Source organism: Lissotriton helveticus, chromosome 6, assembly GCF_964261635.1.
Source record: "Lissotriton helveticus chromosome 6, aLisHel1.1, whole genome shotgun sequence".
Lineage (NCBI taxonomy): Eukaryota > Metazoa > Chordata > Amphibia > Caudata > Salamandridae > Lissotriton > Lissotriton helveticus.
This window is the reverse complement of record NC_136067.1, coordinates 826,777,259-826,789,546: the sequence shown is the minus strand read 5'-3', so window position 1 is coordinate 826,789,546 and position 12,288 is coordinate 826,777,259. Positions and strand designations below refer to the sequence as shown.

At 51.3% G+C, this 12,288-nt stretch overlaps 1 protein-coding gene across 1 annotated transcript in view; it reads right to left on the bottom strand.

The window, feature by feature from the left end:
- The window catches only part of SEC63 (SEC63 protein translocation regulator), an 844,363-nt gene that overhangs the window by 641,724 nt on the left and 190,351 nt on the right, over positions 1-12,288 (bottom strand). Inside the window, exon 8 of the mRNA XM_078648413.1 lies at positions 4,183-4,291. Within this exon, the coding sequence (XP_078504539.1) occupies positions 4,183-4,291 (109 nt within the window). The remainder of the gene's footprint in view (positions 1-4,182; positions 4,292-12,288) is intronic.

The following is a 12,288-nucleotide window of genomic DNA, read 5'->3' as shown; positions in this document are numbered from 1 at the left end:
GTACTGTAGGGGCACAGAGCTCATGCACCTGTGCCCACACCTCTGGCATAGGGCACCCAGCTAGAGGGGTGACTGGAGAATGCCAGGGCAGTGGGTTCTGTGGGCATGGCACACAGGGTTGTGTGCCATGTCGACTCTTGGTTTAGCTCTGTACCTAGACACTCAGCCTGCAAAGGCAGTGTGTGGGTGTCAGGGTACAGGGCCCCTGAGGGTGGCACAATAAGTGCTGCAGTCCTTAGGGGTCTTCTCTGGTCACCATGCCCTGGGTACCTAGGGTACCATTTACTAGGGGCTGACAGGTGGCCAGAAATGCCAATTGGGTTTTAGTTTCAACACAGCTTTTAGGGAAGGAACATAGGCCCTGGGTACCTGGTTGGCAGGGACCCAGGGTACACTCAGCCAAAGCACATCAGCAGTTCGGAAAATAGTGGGGGCATACCAGTGCAAGAAAGATGGTACTTTCTCACAGAGAGCGAATTCTAGAAGTGTCTGTATTTAGAAGAATGCCTGGAGGAGGCATCAATGCCTGGCAATAGATGTATAATGATACCTGGAATGAGGTGACAGTGTCCTATATCTCTCTGAAAAATAGTTTCAGGTGCCAAGGCTTTCAGATAAGAAAATCACAATCTGAACATAATAAGACCTGTCATTTCTCAATGTTGCCACTTCAGCCTAGTGATAAACACATCTGGGCCAAAGGCATTTTGGTCAGGAGAGTCCATTTAAAGCTATTACAATCCCACGGTCTACTCTTAAATTCCCCCGGCCCCACTACTGCAAACATTTTTTTTTTTTTTAAATGGTCTTGAGAGCTAGAAAATTTGGCCAATACCAGTAAGATCAAAGTGGCTACAAACAGAAATTAGAGTATCCAAATCAGCTTATTTACATGAAATTAAGTAATCACTGCAGGTAAACCAGCTTACTTACGTGAAAAAATAGCTATTGCAGGAGGATTCAGGCCAAATAGAAAGATGTTTTGTCTGGTGGTAGGAATGCTGAACGTAAGAAAAACTTAAACTTGTAATTCAGATGTCGATTGACCTGGCCAAGGCCTTCGACACTGTCAGCTGGGGGTATCTCTTGGAGGTGCTCCAAATGGCGGGGCTGGGGCCAGTGTTCCACAATTGGGTCCGGATCCTGTACGGAGCACCTCGAGCAAGGGTCCGGCTTGGGTCGGCCCGTTCTGAGGAATGGTCTTTAGAAAGGGGCACTCGCCGCTCCTTTTCGCCCTGGCGATAGAGCCCTTGGCGGTCTCTATTCGTACGGAGATGGAGCAGTGGGGTATCAGGGTGGGAGATACTATGAACGTGATTTCCCTCTATGCGGACGACGCTCTGTTCTATTTAACCTCCCCAAGAGAATCGCTGCCCGTTTTACTGCGGTTGCTGGACCGCTTTGGTGCGGCCTCAGGACTGCGTAGAAATCCTGGGAAGTCTCTGATCTTTCCCCTGGCGGCCTGTGATGTCGACCCGGGAGTGAGCCTTCCATACCTGGGGCTGAAATGGGAGTTGGAGGCCTTCCGATATCTGGGAATCCAGGTGGCCTCGTCTGACGAACAATTGCTGGCCCGCGGCGCTGACCGGGTGCTCCGCTCCCTGCACCAGTCTGTGTCCTTCTGGAACACGCTCCCTCTTTCCCTCATGGGACGGTTAGCGGTTGCTAAAATAGTGATGTTGCCAAGAATGCGATACGTCCTGCAAAATACCCTATGCCCGCTCCCTCCGCGAATATTTCGTATGCTCAACACGTTGCTCACATCTTTGCTCTGGGCAGGCGGGCGCAGTAGAGTCGCCCTGCATACAGTGGTCCGGAGCTGGGAGGAGGGGGGCCTGGAGGCTCAGAGGTTTGACCTCTATTATTACGCAGCACAGCTCCTGCCAGCCGTGCGGTGGTTCGCGGGCACGGACAATTGGGAACTGCGGCTCCTGGCAGGCAGGGCGGACGAGAAAACGCTGCAGGTGACTCTGATGAAGGGACGGGGAGCGGACGAGGCTCTGCCCTATGTAGTGCGACATGCCGCAGGGGTCTGGCAGCGGTTTGTTGAGAAAATCTTGCGGCGGGCCCCCTTTCACAGGGAGCTGCCGGTGTGGATTTTGGCCCCGGTGACACTTATGGAGGAGAATATGTCCTTCCGGGACTGGCGGGACGGCGGATGCGAGATTATGGCGGACCTTTACCCAGACGACTCCTTTGTGTCCTTTGAACGGGCTACGGAAGCCTTTGACCTGAGCAGGGGGCAATACCTGCACTATAAGGGACTCCAGGAGATGGCAAAGGCGACTTGGCCCCAGTTCCCAGAGGCACCCCCGTTGACCTACACCCTCAACATCCTTCTTTCCTGCGGCAGGGGAAAGCAGCTGATCACATTACTGTACTCGGCCATGCGACGGGATTCCGCCCCGCCGGTCGCGCCGTCCTGGGGGGCCTGGGAGGCCGACCTGGGGATTGCTCTAGAGCCAGGACAGCGCAAGCGTATTGGACTCCTGACTCGGAAAGTGTCATGCAATGCGCGGTTTAAACTGATCCACTTTATTTTGTGCATCGCACTTACATGACCCCGGTCTCTCCCTGCACCGTATCTCTGAAGATAGACGGGACAACTGCCCTAGATGTGGGGCGGCGAGAGCCGGATTCTTACATTTGGCCTGGGAGTCCCCGCTGGTCGGTAGCTTCTGGAAGGAGGTGGTGGAGCGCATTGGCCGTGTCACGGGCCTCTGGATTGCCCTGACTCCGCTTCACTGTCTTTTGGCCCTGGTCCCCAAGCCCAAAAAGAGGAATTTATCCTATAAGTTGCTGCAGTTGCTGCTGGTGTTGGCGAGGCGGTGCGTGGCTATCACTTGGATGGGGCAGAGGGCCCCTGAGTTATCCTTGTGGCTTAAGGATGTTAGGGAATGGTCCTTGGCTGAGGAAACACACATGCAGCGCACACGCCGAATTGAAAGACTCCAGGAGGACTTATTAGCATGGAGGGTGATGTGTGCTGAGGGGTTGCCCAGCGATGACTCTGATGCCACCAGTGCTGAACTGTTTACCCCTGAGGAGTCTGGATCCGAGGAGGATGTAGCGGGAGGCAGGGAGGAGGTACCTGTTTTGGGGTAGTGCCCTATTGGACGCGTACGAATGTTCCTTATTGTACTTTTATATGATTTGCTTTGATTCCCAGAGGTTTGCTTCTGACTGTGATGTCAGTCTGTACCCAAATGGGCCATAAGGAGGTAACCAAACTATTTACACGAGTTTTACTAGCGATGCCAAGTATGGGAGGGAATTGTTTTGTTGTTACATGTTAGAATGTAGTTTTATCAAATAAGAAATATAAAGGAAGATAGACGGGGTCAACAAAAGACGAGGGGGGGAAAAACAGCAGATACTAGCGATCCACATTTATTTAATACAAACATTTATGCTTTTATATTTTTGGCACTTTCCGACTTTACGCCGCCTGGCCTTTGGGCTGTGGGCTACATGGCTGTGTATTATCCTGCATGATCATTTTGGTTATTTCTCATCTATCAGCGCCTGTGGGTAGACTTACCCGATTGTATTCTCTATACTATCCGCAATAAAAATACTTAAAAGAAAGAAAAAAAAACTTGTAATTCAAGCATTCTCCATTTTGGCGCCCAAAATAACAAATGCTCTGACACTATCCATTAAACTCTATCCAATACTCCTAATGTTCAGAAAAGGACTTAAACACTTTAGTCTGTTCACGGAAGTGCTTTTCTTCTTGCACAAATTTTGACTTTGGTCATTATCTTCCTATAGTTACATTACAGAAGATGTGTTGTACAGTGTTCTGTCAACTCTATATTAGGATAAGCTTTATAAATAGATCCATAAATAAATCGCTATCGATGTACACATGCAAAAGGAGGTATGGCAACCCAGTGCCTTTATACACATTTGTGATACTGGGCACACAAGGCTCTAATTTTAACAGCTTTGTGAATATTTTTTTAGAAGAGCACCAAGGGAGAGCGTACATATAAGGTAGAAAAAGGAAAATGCAGGGACACAATTTTGATGTTTTTCAGGAACATCTCTGACTGAAGCACAGAATTCTGAAATCTATCACCCTAGCAAGGATAGAATGTTGTTGAAATGTGCTTCTAAATATAATGAATAAATACTCTGGAGTAGGCAAGCCACATATTAACCATTTCAAATACTTACGCTTCATGTCCATGTTTCGTGTCTTATACACAAAGTATGTATATATTTGTGTTGTGCGGATGAGAATTTGATCTCCACTGTAGCGAATAGATCGGTACCACCAGGATCCCTGAAAAAGTAGACTGAAAATTAGTGTAATTCACTAACCACTTTTCACTAAAAATAAATAAATAACAGCGATGACTAACTGCTTGAACACTACCCCTGTTGGTAGAAATACTTTATTTAATCATCAATAGCCTGTACTTTTCATATGCAATCCAACATCAGAGGGAAAGACCAGCAAAACTTTTATTGAAATGCAAAAATGATCGCTGAGCGAGAGGAGATACTCGATTGCAAGACGGTGTGACCTTTTGGATTAGAAGAAATAATGCAAGAAGGGAAATTAACATGATGCTCCTTGGGACAATTAAGCTAACAGAGTAACTTCACGGATCACCCAAGCTATCACATATTTGCACATGTACATATGCTGTTGTCTTCAAATGGATGTTAACCATACCAGAAAACATTCAGATATTTGAAGATCTATTGTTCGAATCTTAAGTTTAATGCAGCATTCTGTTTAGACCGGAAGTTCTCCTAAGCATAATTCAAGTTTGCTTCAAAAGTTCTGGAGAAAAAGAACACCATTTTAGCAGAAACCCCATCAGCGCTCTCCTTTCGTTTCAGCGCCCGTATTGCTGGTATGGGTGACTACTATCATAATATCACCAACTCCAATTCCAGCTCCTTATGAACTGGAATATAAAATGTACAGCAGCATATTTAGACCTACCATAACATTCCGGAATCTCAGCTACTACATCAAGCTTGTTTGTCATATTTGCTGCAAATTATTACAGTTTTCTATAACTTTAACAAAGGCACAGCTGCTCTAGACACTCTGAAGGCTGTAATTACTCATCACGCAATTGCCATTCGGAATTAGATCATAAACTTGACATTAAGCAAGTCCATTTAACAAGTAATATAATATCAAATACAGCTTTAGTCAAACTGCAAATGCATGCTCTCTTTTTAGGTCTTGCGTGGGCGTGGCAGCGAAGCTGCTTCCGCCTCTGTGAGAGATATTGTTAAAAAAAATTGGAAAGGGGACTCCAAGCCCCGCCCCTCCTTTCCATTGGGTAACTTCAGAGTTTAAGGTAAACGCTGGATTCCTAATGGAAAGGAGTGTTTTCAGGTGCCACCCTGTCTGCTTTTCAGACAGCCCCTACGGACACCATGGCCTGCTTTGCAGCTGTGGTGACTAACTTTCTTATCAGTGGAGGCGCGTTTTATTACTCTGTTTACTGCTCCGGGTAGGCACGGAGCTCATAGGCGCAGGGGTTCATGGGGAGAACAGAGGGACCCCGGCAGACTCTGTAGTCTTAAGAGAAGCCGAATTCCTTCCCCTCGCTACTCTACCTCCACCCCACTCTCTCGGATGTTCCTCCCCCTCCCTGGAGTGCTCTGTGGAGAGAGCCTGCATCTCAGACAGACAGACAGACCCCCAATGCCCACCCCTCCCTCGGGCTCTTTAGTCCTAAGTTTCTTCTGCTGCAGGGGTCACGTGTCAGCGCGTTGCTCGAGTAAACAATCTCGACAGGACTGGAATATGTAACATAGAAGTCAGGTTACACATATGTGTCTGAAGTTTTTTTCGATAGCAAAGGCTTGAGAGATTACACATTTTTTCCCTTTCTCAAAGGTGCAGAGTTCTCAAGTTTACTGATGTCAAGTACATTTTTAAGATCTCTAAGATAATGTCGACATTGGTTGCGTCTTCGCATAGCGCACAGTGAGCAGGCTGGATGCTTATATGTGCGCTCGGGGTCACCAGGGCGCCTGTGCAGTTGTCACTATGAGGGACCCAGGTCTGTGGAGTGGGAGGTTGAGGCACACCCGCAGTGCCACAGCAGATGCACACATGGCCGAGGAGGCTGGAGAGAGCAGGGTGACATGCGTGGAATCAGAACTGGGGTGGGTGGGAAGCAGCGTCTTGTAGGTGCTCCCCCTGGGAGGGAGCAAAGTGCAGTTCACTGCCCGGGAGTGCAGTGAGGTATGCCCGCACTGTTCCGGGCAGGGAACCACAGTGTCCCGGGGCTGGGCTCCCCTGGACACTGTACAGTATGGACCCTGGGGATGGGGTACTCGGGGCGGAGAAGTTTTTTTTAGGTTTCGCCTGGCCGTAGCACTGCGCAGCAGTGCTCGTGCAGGCGAAATTTTTTGATCCTACAGTATGGGGCTTTGTTCCGCCTCTCTCTTCCATTGGCTAGCTCCATAAATGGAGGCTAGCCATTGGAAGAGATTGGTTGTCAATTAGTCTTTCCCAGTCACGACGCGATTCGGGGGCGTTTCCGTGTCTTTTTTTAAGTCCCGCCCTCTCCTCTTCCCATTGGCTGAAATGTTACCTTCCAGCCAATGGGAAGGGGAGAGCACGAAAAACACGCCCCCGAATCCCTACAGGGCGCGCTGTGCTTTTGCTTGTTTTATATTGCAATGTGTAATTATATGTTCATAGAAATATACACGTCATAACAATGTAACTTAACATGAGTGGCATACTGTGTGGGTGAATCATTTGCGAATTTGCAGAAGAAAATGATGTACAAAATAACCTGTCCCCTCACTCTTGCCTTGACGTCAGATCTGCGTGTGCCACACTAGCAGAATGCGGTCATTTCATGTCATAGTTTAATTTTGTTTCGTCCTATTTCGCCGAGCTCTATTTTGAAACCCTCCAGATAGCCGCGCAGACTGCACTTGTTCTTGGATTCTGTCACTTGTAGCACTGTTTTTTATACTAGTATAACTAGGACTACAAGTCCCAGAATTCTGAGAAAAACAGAGACTGGACTCTAGTCATGGGCTGGGGCAATTTGGAAACTGTTCATGGGTTAAGAGGTGCGGTTGTGTCGTGGTCGCCGCAGCATTTTCATTCTTAAGTACCCCAGAAAAAGTAGAGTGGACTTCAGCTGCCCACTCATCTCTTCCGTCCGGTCCCCTATGCAGATAGCGCAGCCTTCGCCTAGTTTGCACCCTTCCCTCCATTGCTCCTGCGCCCGGCAGGTGGGCGTGGCAGGCGGGTGCAAGAAATCTCCAGCCTCAGAGTTGCGGCGACTTGAGGAGATGTGATGAAAGACAGGGGGGGGGGGGGAATCTCTAGCTTGTGACCGGCCCGTCACCTGTGCTCAGCCCGCCTCGCCTCTTGGAGACGCAGAGGGCGCTTGCAGGCACAATTGCAGCCGGCGGCGTCCCAGCCTTGATCCGCTCGCGGCTCGTGCAGGCTAATTAGCCAGGAGGATTAACCTATTGAGTGTGCAGCTTCTTGCCGGCGGCGCGCGGGGGCGAATGCAGTGGATTTTGATTCCTCAGATTCCAATGTAGCGCCTGCGGCGGGGCGTGCAAGAGCAGCGCAGCCGGGACCGCCAGGGGAGCCAGCCAGGACTGACCGCGCGGGGCATGGGGGACTCTGTGTTCTGTGATACGCGGCCGGCTTATAGAGTAAGTACCACCCTGGGTTGTGTGTCTTCGCTTTTCACTGACACTCGTTCAAGTTTGTCCTGTTTGAGGAAATGGGGCTGGGGGCGATGTTGCAGGACAGTCACAGATTCCCATCAGGCGCCATGCAAAGGTTTTTGGGAGGGGAGACGGGATTCCACTAAGAGAATGCAGCGAGCACACATGTTAACGTTGTCATGTGTTCTTTGTTTCATGCATGTTGTACCAGTCTGCTTTGTGATTTATATTGCATTGTTATGCGCTTTGGGGACTATGACTAGAACCAACCTCGCCCACCTACTGAACATCTCGCCCCTGGTATTGTGACGGGGGCTCCCGAGTAGTGTTAAATCAACAGGCACTGCACGCACCCTTCAGCACCTCACACCTGGTGTTGTATAGCATGAACCATACACACCGGACACACCCGAGGCAGGGCTCGCTCACGGGTCTCTCTCTCTCTCTCTCTCTCTCTCTCTCTCTCTCTCTCCTGCGATTCCCCTCTGCTCCTTCCGGTCATAGCTGGGCTGGTGTGAAGCAGCTGCTCACCCCGAGCGGTTCCTGCTGTTGAACCGCGCCCGCTGCAGAGGCCAAGATAACAGTAAAAGCAGGGGCGGCCGGGCCTCCTCCATACCAAGGCCCCGGAGCCGGACGACCTGGAGAGCGGCAGATTGGTAGTACACAGTCTGGGAGGGCGGCGTTTCATGGGTGTGTTTTACGTGAAGGGGCTACGGCTTATGATCGAGGGGTGTTTCTATGCAATATATTTATATTTGTACTCATTATTGATTCTGGTGTGTGTGACTTATTTTGTTTTAAAGCTCTTCAAGCAGTAGTTTAGACGGGGGGGTGGGGTGAGTTGCATTTGGGCTGCAATTCATGAGCAGTCCTTGGGCTGAACTAAGGAATCTATCTGCATTTACTGCTCCGGCGTCAGTTCAAGTTCAGTCTGCCCTCACGCGTTGGATAGGTGTCGGTGGGGCTGGTCTGCAGCGCCTTTAGTTGGTATGGGGGTGCTCTTCATATTTGAGTTCAAGACCCTGCCGCGACGGGAATTGAACCCTGGTCCCGGGCCAGACCTCTGCATCAGGGTCTGCCGCTCTAATCAGTGAGCCACACTCATATTGCAAACAACTCTCATCAATGCATGCTTGTAACCGAAGCCGTGCTGGCTCCTGCGTCTGTATTCAACGCTAGTTTGCAACAGGCGTTGTTTTTTCATCCGTTTTCCCGCGGTCTGGCCTGCGCGGCATTAACCCAGCTATTTGCTCTGTTTGAATTCCCTCTTCCTGTCTGATAACTGTGCATGCTCTTGAATGGTGCTGCACCAGGGTGTTGGTACCTTTGCCCTGGTAACGGTATTGTGGTAGCATCTGGTACCCATATGTTTCCTCCTATCACAAGCCATTCGTCAGTGAAATAGCGACCGCTGGAAGTTACACTTCAGCAGTGCAGTACATGTGTTCTAGCAGACGCATGTCTCCCCCTAGTGCATTTGTAAGGAATTCTTATTCACACTCTCGCCGCGAAGTCTTCTCGCTGTCCCTCCCTCGCCAGGACAGTGGGCACTGTCTCATGGGGTGAGGGATGGTCATCGGTACAGGACAGTGACGAACGTGCCACCACCACCATACAGGGGTTAGAGACGTGTTTGCCTCAGTAGACAATGTGTTACTGGGCCTGTGCCCACAGAAGGTAGTTATTTGGTTCACTGAACAGTAGGCTCTAGGGCCAAAGTGCACCACCGGTTGATACAACAGAGAGTGTAGAGTGCCACAAAGCGGTGGGGGCTTGTTTTGTTAGGCGCGGGGAGAGTGGGTGTGTGTGTGTGTGTGTGTGTGGCTCTGGGTGTGTGTGTGTTTGTGTGGCTCTGGGTGTTTGTGTGGCTCTGGGTGTGTGTGTGTGGCTCTGGGTGTGTGTGTGTGGCTCTGGGTGTGTGTGTGGCTCTGGGTGTGTGTGTGGCTGGCTCTGGGGGTGTGTGTGGCTGGCTCTGGGGGTGTGTGTGGCTGGCTCTGGGGGTGTGTGTGGCTGGCTCTGGGGGTGTGTGTGGCTGGCTCTGGGGGTGTGTGTGGCTGGCTCTGGGGGTGTGTGTGTGGCTGGCTCTGGGGGTGTGTGTGTGGCTGGCTCTGGGGGTGTGTGTGTGGCTGGCTCTGGGGGTGTGTGTGTGGCTGGCTCTGGGGGTGTGTGTGTGGCTGGCTCTGGGGGTGTGTGTGTGGCTGGCTCTGGGGGTGTGTGTGTGGCTGGCTCTGGGGGTGTGTGTGTGGCTGGCTCTGGGGGTGTGTGTGTGGCTGGCTCTGGGGGTGTGTGTGTGGCTGGCTCTGGGGGTGTGTGTGGCTGGCTCTGGGGGTGTGTGTGGCTGGCTCTGGGGGTGTGTGTGGCTGGCTCTGGGGGTGTGTGTGGCTGGCTCTGGGGGTGTGTGTGGCTGGCTCTGGGGGTGTGTGTGGCTGGCTCTGGGGGTGTGTGTGGCTGGCTCTGGGGGTGTGTGTGTGGTAGTAATTGCTGTCTGCTGATCTCGTCCGTAGGGTACAATAGGTCTCACATTTGCGAGAGATTAAGCTATTGGCAATGTAAATGACAATGCCATTTAGTTATCTGTTTTCAAAACCAACACAAATACAAATGTTGTCATTTACAATGCCAATAGCTCTAACTTTTCCAAAGGCGAAACCGTTGCATTGTAAATGCTTGTTTTTTTATCTGAGCGTTGATCAGAGGCTAGCTGACCCTGCACTGACAGCTGGAGTCAGTCCGAGCTGCCGAGCGGCCCCACTTCACGTCACAGTCACAAGCCCTGTGTTTTCCCCCCAACCGCAAATGCATCTTGGGACATGTATTTTCGCTTTTAACTTGTACATATGGGCTCACAAATTATAGTATGCAGAATGGCTCTGGGCTGTGGAGGGGCCGCCGTCCCTCTTAGCAAGTGTGGCTGACACTAACCGGCCTGCACTTCCCTCACCTTCTGCAAGCGCCTCACCCTATACCACGATAAACATGAGCGGGGAGAGGGGGGCGCAGCCCACTCACCCCCCAAGGAAAAACACCAAACTTCTCGAACTGCCATCTTAAAAGAAATCTTCCATGAAGTGTCACAGCTCGGCGGGTATCTACGCCTGCACAAACATCGGCAGCAGACCGCAGGTTCGAATCCCACCCGGCAATATAGTGTGATGGAATATTGACACACACATGCTGACCTGCAACAGTCCACACACAGAAAGACAGTGTTGTAAAAGTGCGGCGAACCTCGTCAGACTGCCTCCGTTTGCGAAGTAGGGCTGGCACAGGGTCAGTCTCGCGTCAGAGGGGGCCAGAGGAGCCGTTAGTGCGAGGAAAGTCAGTCACGTGTCTGAAGGCCTGCCTGAGAAGCCCAGCCGGTAGAGATCAGATGAAACAGTCAATAGCATGTTAGACTTGTTCCTTTTTAGGCCACCGGGACTTAGGAAGAGACAGTCCAGGAAGCTCAGTGTTTCTAGACAGCCGAGGTAGTCAGTCACATTCTGGTGGCGTCTCTCAGAAACGAAGTCAGTGACTTGGCGTGGGCTGCCTGCCCTGTGACTGACAGCCTGCCCAGTCTCAAGCACACATGCAGATGCGAGGTGTGGGGTCGCTCACCTAGCAGCAGCAGTAGGGCCCCCCTGCAGGCAGGTCCCGGGTCCGAGGTGCTGCCCCCTGCAGGTGACGCCATCTTCATGCAGTCCAGCGCCCAGAAGAGGTGAGACAAGAGCCTGAATTCAGAGTCAGAATGCAGGAGATGGTCAAAGGCGAAAGATAAAAATAGTGCAAGGGTAGGTAGAGGCCGGAGCCCGAGCAGTCCGCAGGGCGAGCCTGTCTAAGTTTTAACAGGGAAATGAAGTCCACGGGCCATCTCCCTTCCCCCAACTCCTCATTCCTGTCTGGTGCTCGCTGCTAAGCCACCTCTCTCCCCACCTCACCCTTCTGTCCCTCCTCCTCTCTCACTTTCTCTCTCTCCTTCTCGAAACCCCTCCCTCTCCCCCCTGGCCCCTCTCCACTGCTACTTTGCTGTCCCTCTTTCTGTCTCTTCCCTATCTCTTTATGACTGTTTTTCTCTCATCCTTCCCTTTTCTCTTCCTTATTCTTGCTTCTCCCCTCGCCCGTCTCTTCTTTTTTCTATACTGTCCCTATCCATGTTCTACGTCAACATTCTCTTAACTCTGTATTGCCATGCCCCTCTTTCTCCTCTCCCGACCTCTCCTCCCTCTTTTTATTGTCTCTCCACTTGTCACCCCCCCCGCTTTCTAACCTCTTGTTGCCTCTTTAACCTCTTTCGTTTCTTTCTCTCTGCCTTTTCCCCCCTCCCTCCCGCTGTGTCCTTGGTCCCCGTCTCTCTCACCCCTCTCTATTGCACTCTCCCTCTCTTCAGCGCTCTGTCTCCATCCTCTTTCTCTCTCTGTACCTTCTCCCTTCATCTCCCTCCGTCTCCCCTTGCTTTTCCTCTCCCTTCTCGCTCGCTGCTGAAGGGAAGAGGCGCCATCTCCCTGCCTCGCTTGCCCCCCCTGCCTGCCTGTCACCCTGCAGCCCGGCTGTCTTTGGCACGATACAGGTAAGGGACAGAGAGCTGGCCACCCAAATGCATACTGCAGCCCATGCTAGCCCCTG